General features: G+C 43.1%; 2 protein-coding genes across 2 annotated transcripts in view; both read right to left on the bottom strand.

Moving 5' to 3' along the window:
• Positions 1-5157, bottom strand: part of LOC134396128 (zinc finger protein 91-like) — a 54850-nt gene extending 49693 nt beyond the window's left edge. The window contains exon 1 of the mRNA XM_063122495.1: positions 5118-5157. The gene's annotated coding sequence lies outside the window, so the exon portion shown is untranslated. The remainder of the gene's footprint in view (positions 1-5117) is intronic.
• On the bottom strand, positions 5110-12308 carry LOC134395653 (zinc finger protein 420-like). Its single transcript, XM_063121816.1, has 4 exons — positions 12133-12308; positions 10841-11964; positions 10544-10759; positions 5110-5156 (listed from the first exon to the last, which is right to left on the bottom strand). The coding sequence occupies exons 1-4, from the start codon at positions 12306-12308 to the stop codon at positions 5110-5112; spliced, it is 1563 nt and encodes a 520-aa protein (XP_062977886.1).
• Positions 12309-13438: the final 1130 nt, after the last annotated feature.

The raw sequence follows: 13438 nt of genomic DNA, 5'->3' as shown, positions 1-13438 counted from the left end.
ACAGGAGCCCTGTCCTCCTTTTCATAGGGTCACCCTAAAATACCAGTACTTCTACCTGAGGTGCGGGGGTGAGGTTGCTATTCAGACATCTCTAAATTGGTGTCCCAGGTTTCCTGGGTGTGAACTTGAGCCTGAGCTTAACATTAAGGGAAGAACAAGCCCCCCCTGGACACAGACCCCAGCCCTGGGTACCCAAGGGACTTGAACTTCATGGTTTTTAATTGTGCACTGCCCAGAGCAGTATAAAAATGTAATGAATAAATTAAATCACCAAAGGATGCTCCTGAGGAATTATCTCGCCTGGCATCAAACATGGGAAGGAATTGAGCCCAAGGCCTCTTTCACCTGCAAAGGGACTAACATAGCTCAGGTTGCCCCTGAAGAGGCTGGGATAGCTGATGCCCACGGTGCAAGGCGGCATCTCCCAGAGCCTCTGGGGGGGGGGGTCTTACAGGGCTCCCCACTTTTCTACCCTGACAGATCACATCACGCCACCCAATTGCCCCCCTTTTGTCATGCCAAGATGGGAGAAAGAAAAAGTATGTTGTTAAAAGTGGATAAGAGAAATGTCTGAAAAAGAGAGAGAGAGAGAGAGAGAGAGAGAGAGAAGGCTGTGCAGAAGAGATAGTTTGAAAGACTTTTAAAAAGGTTGTTTTGGTTGTTTTGCAAAGATGTTGATTTGAAGTGAAGTTGATTTGAAGAAGAGTAAAGTATGTGAATAGCTGAGGTGAAGAAGAAGAGAAGTTGAAATGTAGTGAAAAAGGAAAGTGTTTGAAGGTTAGTGTACGTGGCATGGTTTTTGACCAGAAGGAAAAGGGGGGTGAAGAAGCCCTGCCTTGAAAAAGTTAGTGAATGGACAATCTTGCATCCTCTGCTGATGAAGATTGGAAATACTGAATTGCTATATTTTTGTGTGTGTTTTGAACGTTGTGTTCTGAAAATTGCCCTGTGGCTCTTTTTTTTGGGCAGAGATATTCTAACTTTGGCCTAATAGAACTTTTGAAATGCTTTGAGCCCTGAGCCTGAGCCCTAAATGCAACTACAATTGAAGCCTAAAAGCACCCCTGTGTTCTTGCATCAGTATCCTTTGAAATTAGAAGCCAGAAGAAGAATACAGCTATTGCTTTTTAAAAATGGACTTGTGAAATGATTAAAGCAATTAAAAACTCCAGCTTGCATTACTGTGTTTGCACTACCAGCCTCAAGTGTGCTGTGCCAAAAACGTGGCACAGACCAGTGGAGTACAGTGGAAGAAGCTAACACCTGAACCCTGCCTGCCAGTCCAGATATGAGATCAACCTCCTCGTGGACCCAAGGCTTGCCTCATTGAATCCTGCCACGTTGATACCTGAACTACAAAGAAGAAGTTCCAGAGAATGCCTTGAAGTCTTGCAACTTGGCACCAAACCTCGCCCAGACCTATATGATGACCTCGAGTTGTTTACTGATGGATCCGGCTACAATTGTACAACAAGCAGCTGAACTCGTAGTATGCACAGAAGCCCTGATGCTTGTTTCAGGCAAAAGACTATATTTACTGATTCAAAATATCACATGGACAGATTTGGAAAGAAAGAAGATTTGTGACTGCCCATGGAGCAGTGACCCATGGAGAATTAACAGTTGATCTGTTAAAAGCCCTGATGTTGCCAAAAGAATTGGCTAATTTGTCTACAAGCGAGCTGCCATAATTGGAGCTAGCCCATTTCTCAGTATTTGAATCCACCTTATGAAAAAGAAGACTTGGAATTAGCACAATAACTCAAAGTTTTCAAGAACCCAGAAAGATGGGATTTGTTACCCCTGATGTGCCAAGAATCATCATGACCGCCCTGTTTAAAGACCAGGTGTTTAAAGACCTCACAAGATGAACATTGATCAGCCTCTTCAATGACTGAAAGACTTTTTTGAGAACCATGATCAGCCAAGGAATATAAATGCTCAGTGAATTGTTTTTACTGGCTTCATTTGTAAATGCATCAAAAGAAAAGCCCCTGCAGACATGGACTTGTTATCTTTTTTTAAGAATCCAGATTGACTTTGTTGAAATGTAAAAGTTTTTTTGAACACCTACTTGTTTTTGTTCAGGTTTTCTTGCCTGAAACCATAAAATCAGATCTAGAAAGCTATTTTACTTCTTAGGTAGTGTAGAACATGGCACTTTTGTCCTAAAAATAGGCTGGCATCACATGAAGATTCCAGTCTGGAAGGCAGATAGAGTTAATAGGACCCTGAAAAGAGACCCTAGCAAAAATTAAATTAGAAATTTCCTTGAAATGGGTGGATGTATTTCCAATTGCATTGTTAAAGTCAGAAAAAGTCTTAAATTGTTTCATTTTGAGCTAATGTTTGGCTTTTCCTCTCAGGTTTTAGTGGGGGAACAAGAAAGAATTAAATAGGAATTGGGGAATGTTTTATTCCAAGAATATGTAATTGCCCTGCAGTTTTCTCTTTTCCAGCTCCATCGTTATCTGCACCTTTCCAGAGATTGTTGTTAGAAGAACCCTGCTTGTTCCAGCCTACCTGCTTAAAAGTAGGACCCCAGGATTGAGAAAGTCCTTGCTGCTTCGTACTTGTAAGTGAAATTATTATAGACAGATAAATGGACACATTGTTCTAAAATAAAGCCTCCCCTGTGCCAGAAGGACACAGGCAACGATTATCTGCCTTCTGGTGCACCGGAAGCCACCAGCAACATAGGCGAAGAAACCAACACGGAGCAGCCTGAGTACTCAGCTCAACATTTAAAAGACACTAAAGTTATCTTACATGTGTGTGAAGATTATGTAGCTGTAATTTTGATAATTCTTACTTTAAGTAGTTCCAAGTGTTTCTTTAATTGCCATAGCAAATGTTTTTAAGAAAGGATTTGTGCCTTTTACCACTCATAAGTGACTTGGCTTCGTTCCACAATTGCCAAATGTTCTTTGCAAATGCTTATCTTCCTTGCAAAAGCTTGTGATCACCACACAAGCCAAAACATAAGATAATTAAAGGTTCAGAATTGTGTACACATTATGATTCTACCCAAGGACTTTTAGAGCCTTACGTTAGTTGTAAATGAAAGTTAACAAAGAATCATAGAATAGCAGAGTTGGAAGGGGCCTACAAGACCATCAAGTCCAACCCCCTGCTCAGTGCAGGAATCCACCCTAAAGCATCCCTGAAAGTTAGTTGTCCAGCTGCCTCTTGAATGCCTCTAGTGTAGGAGAGCCCACAACCTCCCTAGGTAACTGATTCCACAGTCGCACTGCTCTAACAGTTAGGAAGTTTTTCCTGATGTCCAGCCGGAATCTGGCTTCTTTTAACTTGAGCCTGTTATTCCGTGACTTGCATTCTGAGAAGAGATCTTGGCCCTCCTCTGTGTGACCACCTTTTAAGTATTTGAAGAGTGCTATCATGTCTCCTCTCAATCTTCTCTTCTCCAGGCTAAACATGCCCAGTTCTTTCAGTCTCTCTTCATAGGGCTTTGTTTCTAGACCTCTGATCATCCTGGTTGCCCTTTTCTGAACACGCTCCAGCTTGTTTGCGTCCTTCTTGAATTGTGGAGCCCAGAACTGGACGCAGTACTCTAGGTGAGGCCTAACCAGGGCCAAATAGAGAGGAACCAGTACCTCACGTGATTTGGAAGCTATACTTCTCTTAATGCAGCCCAAAATAGCATTTGCCTTTCTTGCAGCCATATTGCGCTATTGGCTCATATTCAGCTTGTGATCTACAACAATTCTCATTTGTAGTATTGCTGAGCCAAGTGTCCCCCATCTTGTAACTGTGCATTTAGTTTCTATTCCCTAGGTGTAGAACTTGGTATTTATCCCTATTAAGTTTCATTCTGTTGTTTTCAGCCCAGCACTCCAGCCTATCAAGATCACTTTGAAGTTTGTTTCTGTCTTCCAGAGTATTAGTTATCCAATATGGAGTAGTTAAAAGAGGGATTTCTTGCATTGTATTTTGTTCCATTGTAATGATTTTTGTTTATCCTTGCTTTTTGCCTTCCCTGTATTTTGTCTTTTGTGAAAAGTCTTGCAAAGTCTGTAATCCACCAGCAAATGTATTTTTATTGTGAAGCCTAAGCCACAGATGATCTAAAAGAAGCTAGCAAGCTTAAGTTTTGAATTGCTTTAAAAGGGGGGAAATTGTTAGCAGAACCACCTCCATTTTTAACAGGAAACTGTAAAATCTCCATTGCACACCAAGCAAAATGTCATAATGCCCTGTATGAGAATGTCTCCTTGTGTGCGTCCTTGCATCCTTGATTACTAATATAAACAAGAGTCCTGGCTCCAGCTGTCTGTGTCGAAGTTAACTCTCTGTAACTTACTGTCAGGCCAAAAGTATTGTTTACAGGACTGTTTAGCATAATTAGCTATGCCCCAGTGTTATGTTCTGATTGGTTAATGCTGCTACTGGGCCCTGCCCCTTGAAAGCTTTAATACTGTACCATATTCCCTATGTCTTTTGTCTGATTGCTCCCTTTGAAGAGACCAGGCCTTGATTACTAATCAATAAAGCGCTTTTGAACCCTCTGTCGCTGGAATGGTGGAGTCGTGCTTAAGGGCTGTTTGGATCTCGTCCTTGGGTGAAAAGAACATTGATCTAACACTCCTTTTCATAGGGTCACCCTAAAATACCAGTACTTCTACCTGAGGTGCGGGGGTGAGGTTGCTATTCAGACATCTCTAAATTGGTGTCCCAGGTTTCCTGGGTGTGAACTTGAGCCTGAGCTTAACATTAAGGGAAGAACAAGCCCCCCCTGGACACAGACCCCAGCCCTGGGTACCCAAGGGACTTGAACTTCATGGTTTTTAATTGTGCACTGCCCAGAGCAGTATAAAAATGTAATGAATAAATTAAATCACCAAAGGATGCTCCTGAGGAATTATCTCGCCTGGCATCAAACATGGGAAGGAATTGAGCCCAAGGCCTCTTTCACCTGCAAAGGGACTAACATAGCTCAGGTTGCCCCTGAAGAGGCTGGGATAGCTGATGCCCACGGTGCAAGGCGGCATCTCCCAGAGCCTCGGGGGGGGGGGGTCTTACAGGGCTCCCCACTTTTCTACCCTGCCAGATCACATCCTGCCCCCCACGCCACCCAATTGCCCCCCTTTGTCACTCACTTGCTCCTCCCTGCAAGGGCAGCCGCCTCTCCGGTCCTCCTTCAAGAAAAAAAAGAAGGCGACAGCTTCACATGGGCCCCTTTCGCATTTCCCAGTGGGGCGGGACAGGAAAGGGGCCATTTGCCTCTTTGCAATTTTCCCTTCTGCTCTAGGATTCTCCGACCTGTCGTTGTTTTAACCATTCAAGAACCTTGCGCCGAAACATCAGCCTCTGGATTGCATCCCTGTGAGAGGAGGGAGGGGAGGCATACAGCAGCTGGGATTGTTTAGCTTGGGGAAAAGGAGGCCGAGGTGTACAAAATTATGCCTGGTGTGGAGAATGTGGATAAAGAGACATTTTATTCCCTCTCTCAAAATACTAGAACCCAAAGGGGTCATCTCATGAAGCTGATTGGTGGGAGATTCAGGACAAAGAAAAGGAAGGACTTCTTCACACAGCGCAGAGCTAAATTATGGAACTCACTACCACAAGATGTAGTGACGGCCACCCATTCGGATGGCTCTCCCTCTCCCATAATACTAGAACCCCATGAAACTGATTGATGGGAGATGCAGGACAGGAAGGACTTCTTCCCACACCACAGACTTGGGGTGACCATGTGGAAAGGAGGACAGGGCTCCTGTATCTTTAACAGTTGCATAGAAAAGGGAATTTCAGCAGGTGTCATTTGTACGCAAGCAGCACCTGGTGAAAGTCCCTCTTCATCACAACAGGTAAATGTGATGAACCACCTAGAGAGTTTGTGAACCGCCCAGAGAGCTCCGGCTATTAGGCGGTATAGAAATGTAATAAATAAATAAATAAATCTGCAGGAGCTATACTAGAGTGACCAGATACAAAAGAGACCATCGCTTTCATTTGTATACATGCACCTGGTGAAACTCCCTCCTCGTCACAAATAAAGCAGCAGGAGCCCTGCCCTCTTGACCAGATACAGAAGAGAGCAGGGCTCCTATAGCTTTAACTGTTGTGATGAAGAGGGAGTTTCACCAGGTGCTGCATATGCATACAAATGACACCTACTGAAATTCCCTTTTCTGCCAACTGTTAAAGATACAGGAGCCCTGTCCTCCTTTCCATAGGGTCACCCTGCGCAGAGTTAAATTATGGAACTCACTGCCACAAGATGTAGTGATGGCCACCAATTTGGATGGCTTTAAAAGGGGGTTGGATAAATTCCTGGAAGAAAAGACTATCAATGGCTACTAGCCCTGATTGCTATGTGCTACCTCCAGTATCAGAGCCAGCAGGCCTGTATACACCAGTTGCTGGGGAACATGGTTGGGAGGACACTGTTGCACCATGCCCTGCTTGTGGATTATTAGTCCACACATGGTTGACCACTGAGTGAACAGAGTGCTGGACTAGATGGACCCTCAGTCTGATCCAGCATGGCTCTTATGTTCTTAGGTGTCAAAGAGTTTAAAACCACCAAAAGTATAAAAAAACCACATTATCCATTTAAAACAACTATTGTCAGGTCAGTTAAAAACCCAGCATATGCTGTTAAATGCCTGGAAGAAGCGAAAAGTCTTGACCTGGAGCAGAAAAGAGAAGCATATTGGCGCCAGGCGAGCCTCATCGGGGAGATCATTCCATAATTGGGGGGCCACCACTGAGAAGGCCCTCTCCTTTGTTGTTCTCAAGTGCCCCAAGGGCAATGGAAAGTTCTAGAGCCAGCTCTGCCTCATCAGGGGTCTTGAGGTGTTTGGACAAAGGAAGGATGCACCTTCCTGTCTGAGTTATATGTAGCCAGGGAGGGGAATGCAAGGTCCTTGGAGATGTACTCCAAGGAAAAGGGCAACAGATGGCCAGGGAGGGGGTTAGGGCAGTGGTTCCCAATTGGTGGTCCATGGACCACAGGGGGTCCACGTAACCCACCCAGGGGGACCCTGGCACCATTCACATATTCACCATTCATTTCTGGATTCCACTGATGACGAGTTCCTACCAGAAGTAAAATATAACATCACTGAGCACCTGCAACTAGCTTCAGAGATTACTTCCCTGCACCTAATCCTGAAAACTCACGGAGAAGGAATCCTTTTGAATGTGGTGATGTACAACTAAGAACTCTTATCTGCGGAAGAGCAAGATGCTCTTGTTGACGTGACTTGTGATGGTTCACTGAAATCATTTTTCAAAGAATATAGACTGGACCAATTCTGGGTGACGTTTTTTCCTGATTATAAGAAGTTAGGTGAAAAAAGCTTTGAAACATCTAGTTCCCCTTTGTTCCACATATCTTTGTGAACAAACATTTTCGACATTTCGTTATATGAAGAACAAGCATAGAAATCAGCTCCAAATTGATCCAGATTTGAGATTAAAAGTAGGAAATATTGAACCGGATGTGGAAGGGATTGTTTGGGACAAAAAGAGGCATGATTTCTCCCATCACATTTAGGTTTAGTAGCTGCTAGACAAGTCATAATTTTTACAATTGTAAACTAGACGTTAATAAAATTAAGTTTGTCTTTATATTCCTAACTAAATCATTGCCATTTTTGCATGGTAATATCACAAATTTTATGGTCTGTTTTTTAGTATACCTAAAATCCTTTGCTTATTAGGGGCTACCCCTTATTTTCTCCAAAAAATTGCTTCACACAGTTAACTACCATAGAGGTAACAATTTTTTCAAAAGTAGGGGTCCATGGCTTGGCATTTGAAAAACAAGGGGTCGGAATTACTTAGCTAATTGGGAACCACTGGGTTAGGGAATCAGCATGTATTCCCATTATCAGAATAACGGGCTCAAGTTAAAGGAAGCCAGATTCCGGCTGGACATCAGGAAAAACTTCCTGACTGTTAGAGCAGTGCGACGGTGGAATCAGTTACCTAGGGAGGTTGTGGGCTCTCCCACACTAGAGGCCTTCAAGAGGCAGCTGGACAACCATCTGTCAGGGATGCTTTAGGGTGGATTCCTGCATTGAGCAGGGGGTTGGACTAGATGGCCTTGTAGGCCCCTTCCAACTCTGCTATTCTATGATTCTATGTAGGTGAGAAGCCAGGGCAGAGTTCAGTGTGATTATCCTGGTTTGTTTCAATTTTATTGTTCTGGGGAGATGTGTCAGTGAGTCTTTGGGGTGTTTGTGTGCTTTCACACAAGGCAGGGACTTTGGGATTTTCCAGATTTCTGTCAATATGGCCAAGGCCAACCTAAACATATTATAACAACAACAACAACAACAACAACCCAGACTGGTTTGTCATTATGTGCAAACCACACAGACATAGACTACACAATCACCATGGCTTGCTTAACCCATGGGCTGTTATTACGCCCAGTATTGTCAGCACTTACTATGTTTCCAGGATTTGGGGCAGGAATTTTTCCTGCCCTACCTGGCGATGTCGGGAATTGGACCTGGAACCTTCTGAATGCAAAGTAGGTGCTCTATTACTATTCAATGAGCACTCGAGGTGATGTGCAGTAGAAACCCAAAGATTAAAATGCAGAGAGCCTTGGCCAGGGGGCAGCATAGGCCTGCAATAAATAATAACGTGATAAAAAAATCTATTTGCAATCCACCCAGAGAACATTTGTTATTGGGCAGACTAAAAAAATACAATGAACATAATAATAAATTTATTTCTTACCCGCCTCTCCACCCTGATCGAGGTGGGGAACAACAGCAAATATAAAATACATAAAACATACAAAAAACTAAAACTTATTTTAAAAAGGGTGATTAATGATTAAAAACAGAGTAGCATTCCCAGTTTTTGATGTTTACGGAGATTTTTGTATACGGGTCTGCCCCAGCAAGGCTCTTCTGGGCTGAAGTTACAGGAAGTCAGATTCCGACTGGACATCAGGAAAAACTTCCTGACTGTTAGAGCAGTATGACAATGGAACCAGTTACCTAGGGAGGTTGTGGGCTCTCCCACACTAGAGGCCTTCAAGAGGCAGCTGGACAACCATCTGTCAGGGATGCTGTAGGGTGGATTCCTGCATTGAGCAGGGGGTTGGACTCGATGGCCTTGTAGGCTCCTTCCAACTCTGCTATTCTACAATTCTTATGAAGGCATCAGGTTGAGGAAAGCTGGCACAGAACCTCAGCTTCTGGATCACATCCTGCCCAGCCCATCACTAGGAGTCACTAGATGATTTCCAAGGGGAAATAACTCCCTACTTCTGCCCCCAAACTCATCTTCTCCTTATTGATCTTTCCTTGGACTGAGGTGTAAACATATGTTTGGGTTGTGCCCCTGTAAGGCGGAGTGGGACCTCACACAGATAAATAATAATTAAAAAGTCCATAAAGAAAAGAAAAATCCCTGCACATAGAAAACAAATATGTCAGAGAAAAGCCAAGGTTTGCACCCTTCTCCCAAAAATGTTGGGCTTCTCATGTTGGGTACAAATCGATTGTCTGGTTTTAGTACAGACTGCTGTGTTCACACTCAAATACAGGTTTTCAACCTCAGGGAGAGGGAGGACATTTTCTGAAGAATTCTTTGCGGGTTTCTCTGCTGTGGGGAATTTCTGAGATGTCAGAAGATTGACACTTGAACTAGAAAATTAATGCATCACTTAAACCGTCTTTCTTTACTAGGATGTACATTTTATTTAATGCATTTTTAGGCTGCAACATCAGAAAAGAGGCTAAAAGCTATTAAAATATTATTGGTCCTAATTTCATTTTTTTAAAAAAAATCAAAACAATGGGAAACGTTTTTAAGAGTTTTTCAGGCTGTATATGTTTTGTCAACTATGTTAGGAAGAATGCAGCTTGTTGCAATAACCTATTTTGTTGGACACAACGTTGCCTGTGGAAATAACTTTGTCTGTTGGACACAATTCCCTGAATGTAACTGTTTAATACCCTCAATGTAACTGTTTATGAAGGACAACGATATTACCTTAACTTGATTTGGAGCTTTAGACTTGTTTAAAATTTAAAATTGTTGATAAACTATATTTAGTTATCTTACATTCTTGACAAGCATAGAGTCATAGAGTAGTAGAGTTGGAAGGGGTCTAAAAGGCCATCAAGTCCAACCCCCTGCTCAATGCAGGAATCCACCCTAAAGCATACCTGACAGATGGTTGTCCAGCTGCCTCTTGAAGGCCTCTAGTGTGGGAGAGCCCACAACCTCCCTAGGTGATTGGTTCCACTGTCGTACTGCTCTAACAGTCAGCAAATCATTACACTCAGTCGTATGCCACTTGGCATTCGTTTTTACTGTTATTATCAACTGCAGCCTTCTGTTTGTTGGGAAGAAAGTTACAACATTGTGGCACCACCACCGATCAGGCCTTGCTCCCCACATCCAGACTGGGACAGTGGCCAGACTTCATTTAAGATTTTATCCAAGTCAGGGAGGCAGTCTCTTTGAAGGGCAGGCCTTCTACATTCAAGGCTTTGCAATGGATTCTCCCCATGTATATTCTTCTGATGCAAAGTAAGAGTTCTACTATGACTGAAGCCCTTTCCACACTCTAGGCACTGATATGGTTTCTCCCCTGTGTGAACTCTATGATGGGATGTAAGCTGTGTGCTCCTTCTGAAGCTCTTTCCACACTCTAAGCATTTAAACGGTTTCTCCCCCATGTGAACTCCATGATGGGCCGTGAGCTGTGCATGATTTTTGAAGTGCTTTCCACACTCCAAGCACGGATATGGTTTTTCCCCTAAGTGAATTCTAAGATGGGAAATAAGATGGGCTCTGTGAGAGAAGTTAGTTCCGCATTCCAAACATGGATATTTTTCACCTGTGTGCCGTCTTTGATGTGAATAAAGACTAGACTGATACGGAAATGTCTTTCCACACTCTGAGCATTGATATGGTCTCTCACCAGTGTGTATTCTTTGATGTGAAATAAGGTTAACTCTACAGTGGTAGCTCTTTCCACACTCAAGGCATTTGTGGGGTTTCTCCCCTGTATGTATTCTTTGATGCACAGTAAGAGTGTTACCCCTACTAAAGCTCTTTCCACACTCTAAGCACTGATATGGTTTTTTACCTGTGTGCATCCTCTGATGTGAGGTAAGGTTTGATGGCTGGGAAAAGTTCTTTCCACATTCTGAACACCAATATGGTTTCTCCCCTGTGTGAACTCGAAGATGTGAAGTAAGACTAGACCCACAAGAAAAGTTCTTTCCACATTCCAAACACGGATATGGTTTTTCACCTGTGTGTACTCTTTGATGTGAATTAAGCCTTGACTTATAAGGAAATCTCTTTCCACACTCTGAGCATTCATAGTCTTTGTCCTCTCTGTGAATTCTTTGGTGTGAGATAAGCTTTCTGCTCATCATGAAGCTCTTTCCACACACCAAGCATTGATATGATTTCTCCCCTGTGTGAACTCTAAGATGTGAAGTAAGTCTAGACCCACAAGAAAAGTTCTTTCCACATTCCAAACACGGATATGGTTTTTCACCCGTGTGTACTCTTTGATGTGAATTAAGACTGGACAGGTAAGGAAATGTTTTTCCACATTCTAAGCACTGATATGGCTTCTCACCTGTGTGTACTCTTCGATGTGAAATTAGGCTTCTTCTATAGCTGTAGCTCTTTCCACACTCAAAGCATTTGTGGGGTTTCTCCCCTGTATGCATTACTTGATGCGCAGCAAGGACCTCACTCCTACTGAATCTCTTTCCACACTCCAAGCAGTGATATGTTTTTTCTCCTGTGTGAATTCTAAGGTGTGAAGTGAGATGGACTTGCCAAGAGAAGCTCTTTCCACATTCCGAACACTGATATGGTTTTTCCCCTCTGTGCAGTCTTTGATGCGGTTTAAGACTAGACTTATGAATAAATGTCTTTCCACACTCTGAGCATTTATACGGTCTCTCACCTGTGTGTATTCTTTGATGTGAAATAAGGCTTGTTCTATGGCTGTAGCTCTTTCCACACTCAAGGCATTTGTGTGGTTTTTCTCCTGTATGGGTTTTTTGATGTGAAGTAAGAGAGTAACCACTACGGAAGCTCTTTCCACATTCCAAACATGAATATGGCGTCTCCCCCGAGTGAATCCTTCCGTGTGAAATAAGGGATGCTTGGTAGCGAAAGTTCTTTCCACATTCCAAGCACAGATACGGCTTTTCACCAGTGTGTACTCTTTGATGTAAAATAAGATGTGACCTATTAGGAAATGACTTTCCACACTCTGAGCATGTATACTCGTTGTCCTCTCTGTGAATTCTTTGGTGTGAAGTAAGTTGTGTGCTCATCCTGAAGCCCTTTCCACACTCCAAGCATTGATACGGTTTCTCCCCTGTGTGAATTGTTTGATGCATATTAAGGTTTCGCCTACAAGTGAAGCTTTTCCCACACTCTAAGCATTTATATGGGTTCTCACTAGAGTGAATCTTCTGATGTGAAGTAAGTCTGTCTTCACGAGAAAAGTTCTTTCCACATTGCAAGCATGGATATAGTTTTTCACTACTGTGCACTCTTTGATGTGAAGTAAGTCTTGACTTATAAGGAAATGTCTTTCCACACTCTGAGCATTTATACGCATTGTCCTCTCTGTGAATTCCTTGGTGTGAAGTCAGGTGTGCGTTTGTCCTGAAGCTCTTTCCACACTCCAAGCATTGAAACGGTTTTTCACCTGTGTGCACTCTTTGATGTATATTAAGCCTTGACTTGTATCGAAATCTCTTTCCACACTCTGTGCATTCATATTCTTTGTTGTCGCTGTGAACTCTTTGGTGGGAAGTAAGCTGTGTGCTCAACCTGAAGCTCTTTCTGCATTCCAAGCACGTATATGGTTTTTCTCCTGCATTCATTCTTTGGTGGGAAAGAAGGGAATCCCCCCAGCTGACACTCATTTTACTTTCTGGGTATTTCAATGACATCTCTCCCATCTGAACATTTTGATGTATAGCAAAGACATCACGCTGACTGAAAGTCTCTCTGCGCTCCAAACATGTGTAAATGGGGTCCCTTGTGTGTATTCCTGGCAGGGAAAGAACTCTTCCTCTCTGGTTGGAACTTGACTGTGCATTGGCCAGGGGCATCTGGTTGGCTGCTGTTTAAAACAAAACAGGAGAGTAGAAGGATATAAATCTGAGCAGCGCAGAGAAAAAAGGGAGGAGGGGGAACCCCGTTGGAGTGGCCGAAAGAAACCAAATGGCAAGGGGTGGAACCAAAAAAGGAGTTCTTAAAGAATGTTATTTCAATAAGCCTTTCTCAAAATTATGTTTATTCAGACAAGCCAATGCGTTTCAGACTCTAAAAAACTGGGTGCTTCCTCAGGGCAGTTTCAAAAAGCAGCTTTAGTTCCTTGTACAAATGCATAGAATCATAGAATAATACAGTTGGAAGGGGGCTATAAGGCCATCGAGTCCAACCCCCTGCT

Source organism: Elgaria multicarinata, chromosome 3, assembly GCF_023053635.1.
Source record: "Elgaria multicarinata webbii isolate HBS135686 ecotype San Diego chromosome 3, rElgMul1.1.pri, whole genome shotgun sequence".
Lineage (NCBI taxonomy): Eukaryota > Metazoa > Chordata > Lepidosauria > Squamata > Anguidae > Elgaria > Elgaria multicarinata.
This window is presented reverse-complemented; position numbering and strand designations above follow the sequence as displayed.

Bases quoted from the DNA above. Each gene is read 5' to 3' on its own strand.
- LOC134395653 (XM_063121816.1), bottom strand. From the start codon at position 12,308: ATGAGCACACAACTTACTTCACACCAAAGAATTCACAGAGAGGACAAC. The intron at 10,760-10,840 runs GTGAAAAATATC...GAATTCACTTAG, and splicing joins ACATCAAAGACGGCACACAG to GGGAAAAACCATATCCGTGC. The intron at 5,157-10,543 runs GTAGAACTCTTA...TTTTTCTTGAAG, and splicing joins TGGAAAGGGCTTCAGTCATA to GAGGACCGGAGAGGCGGCTG.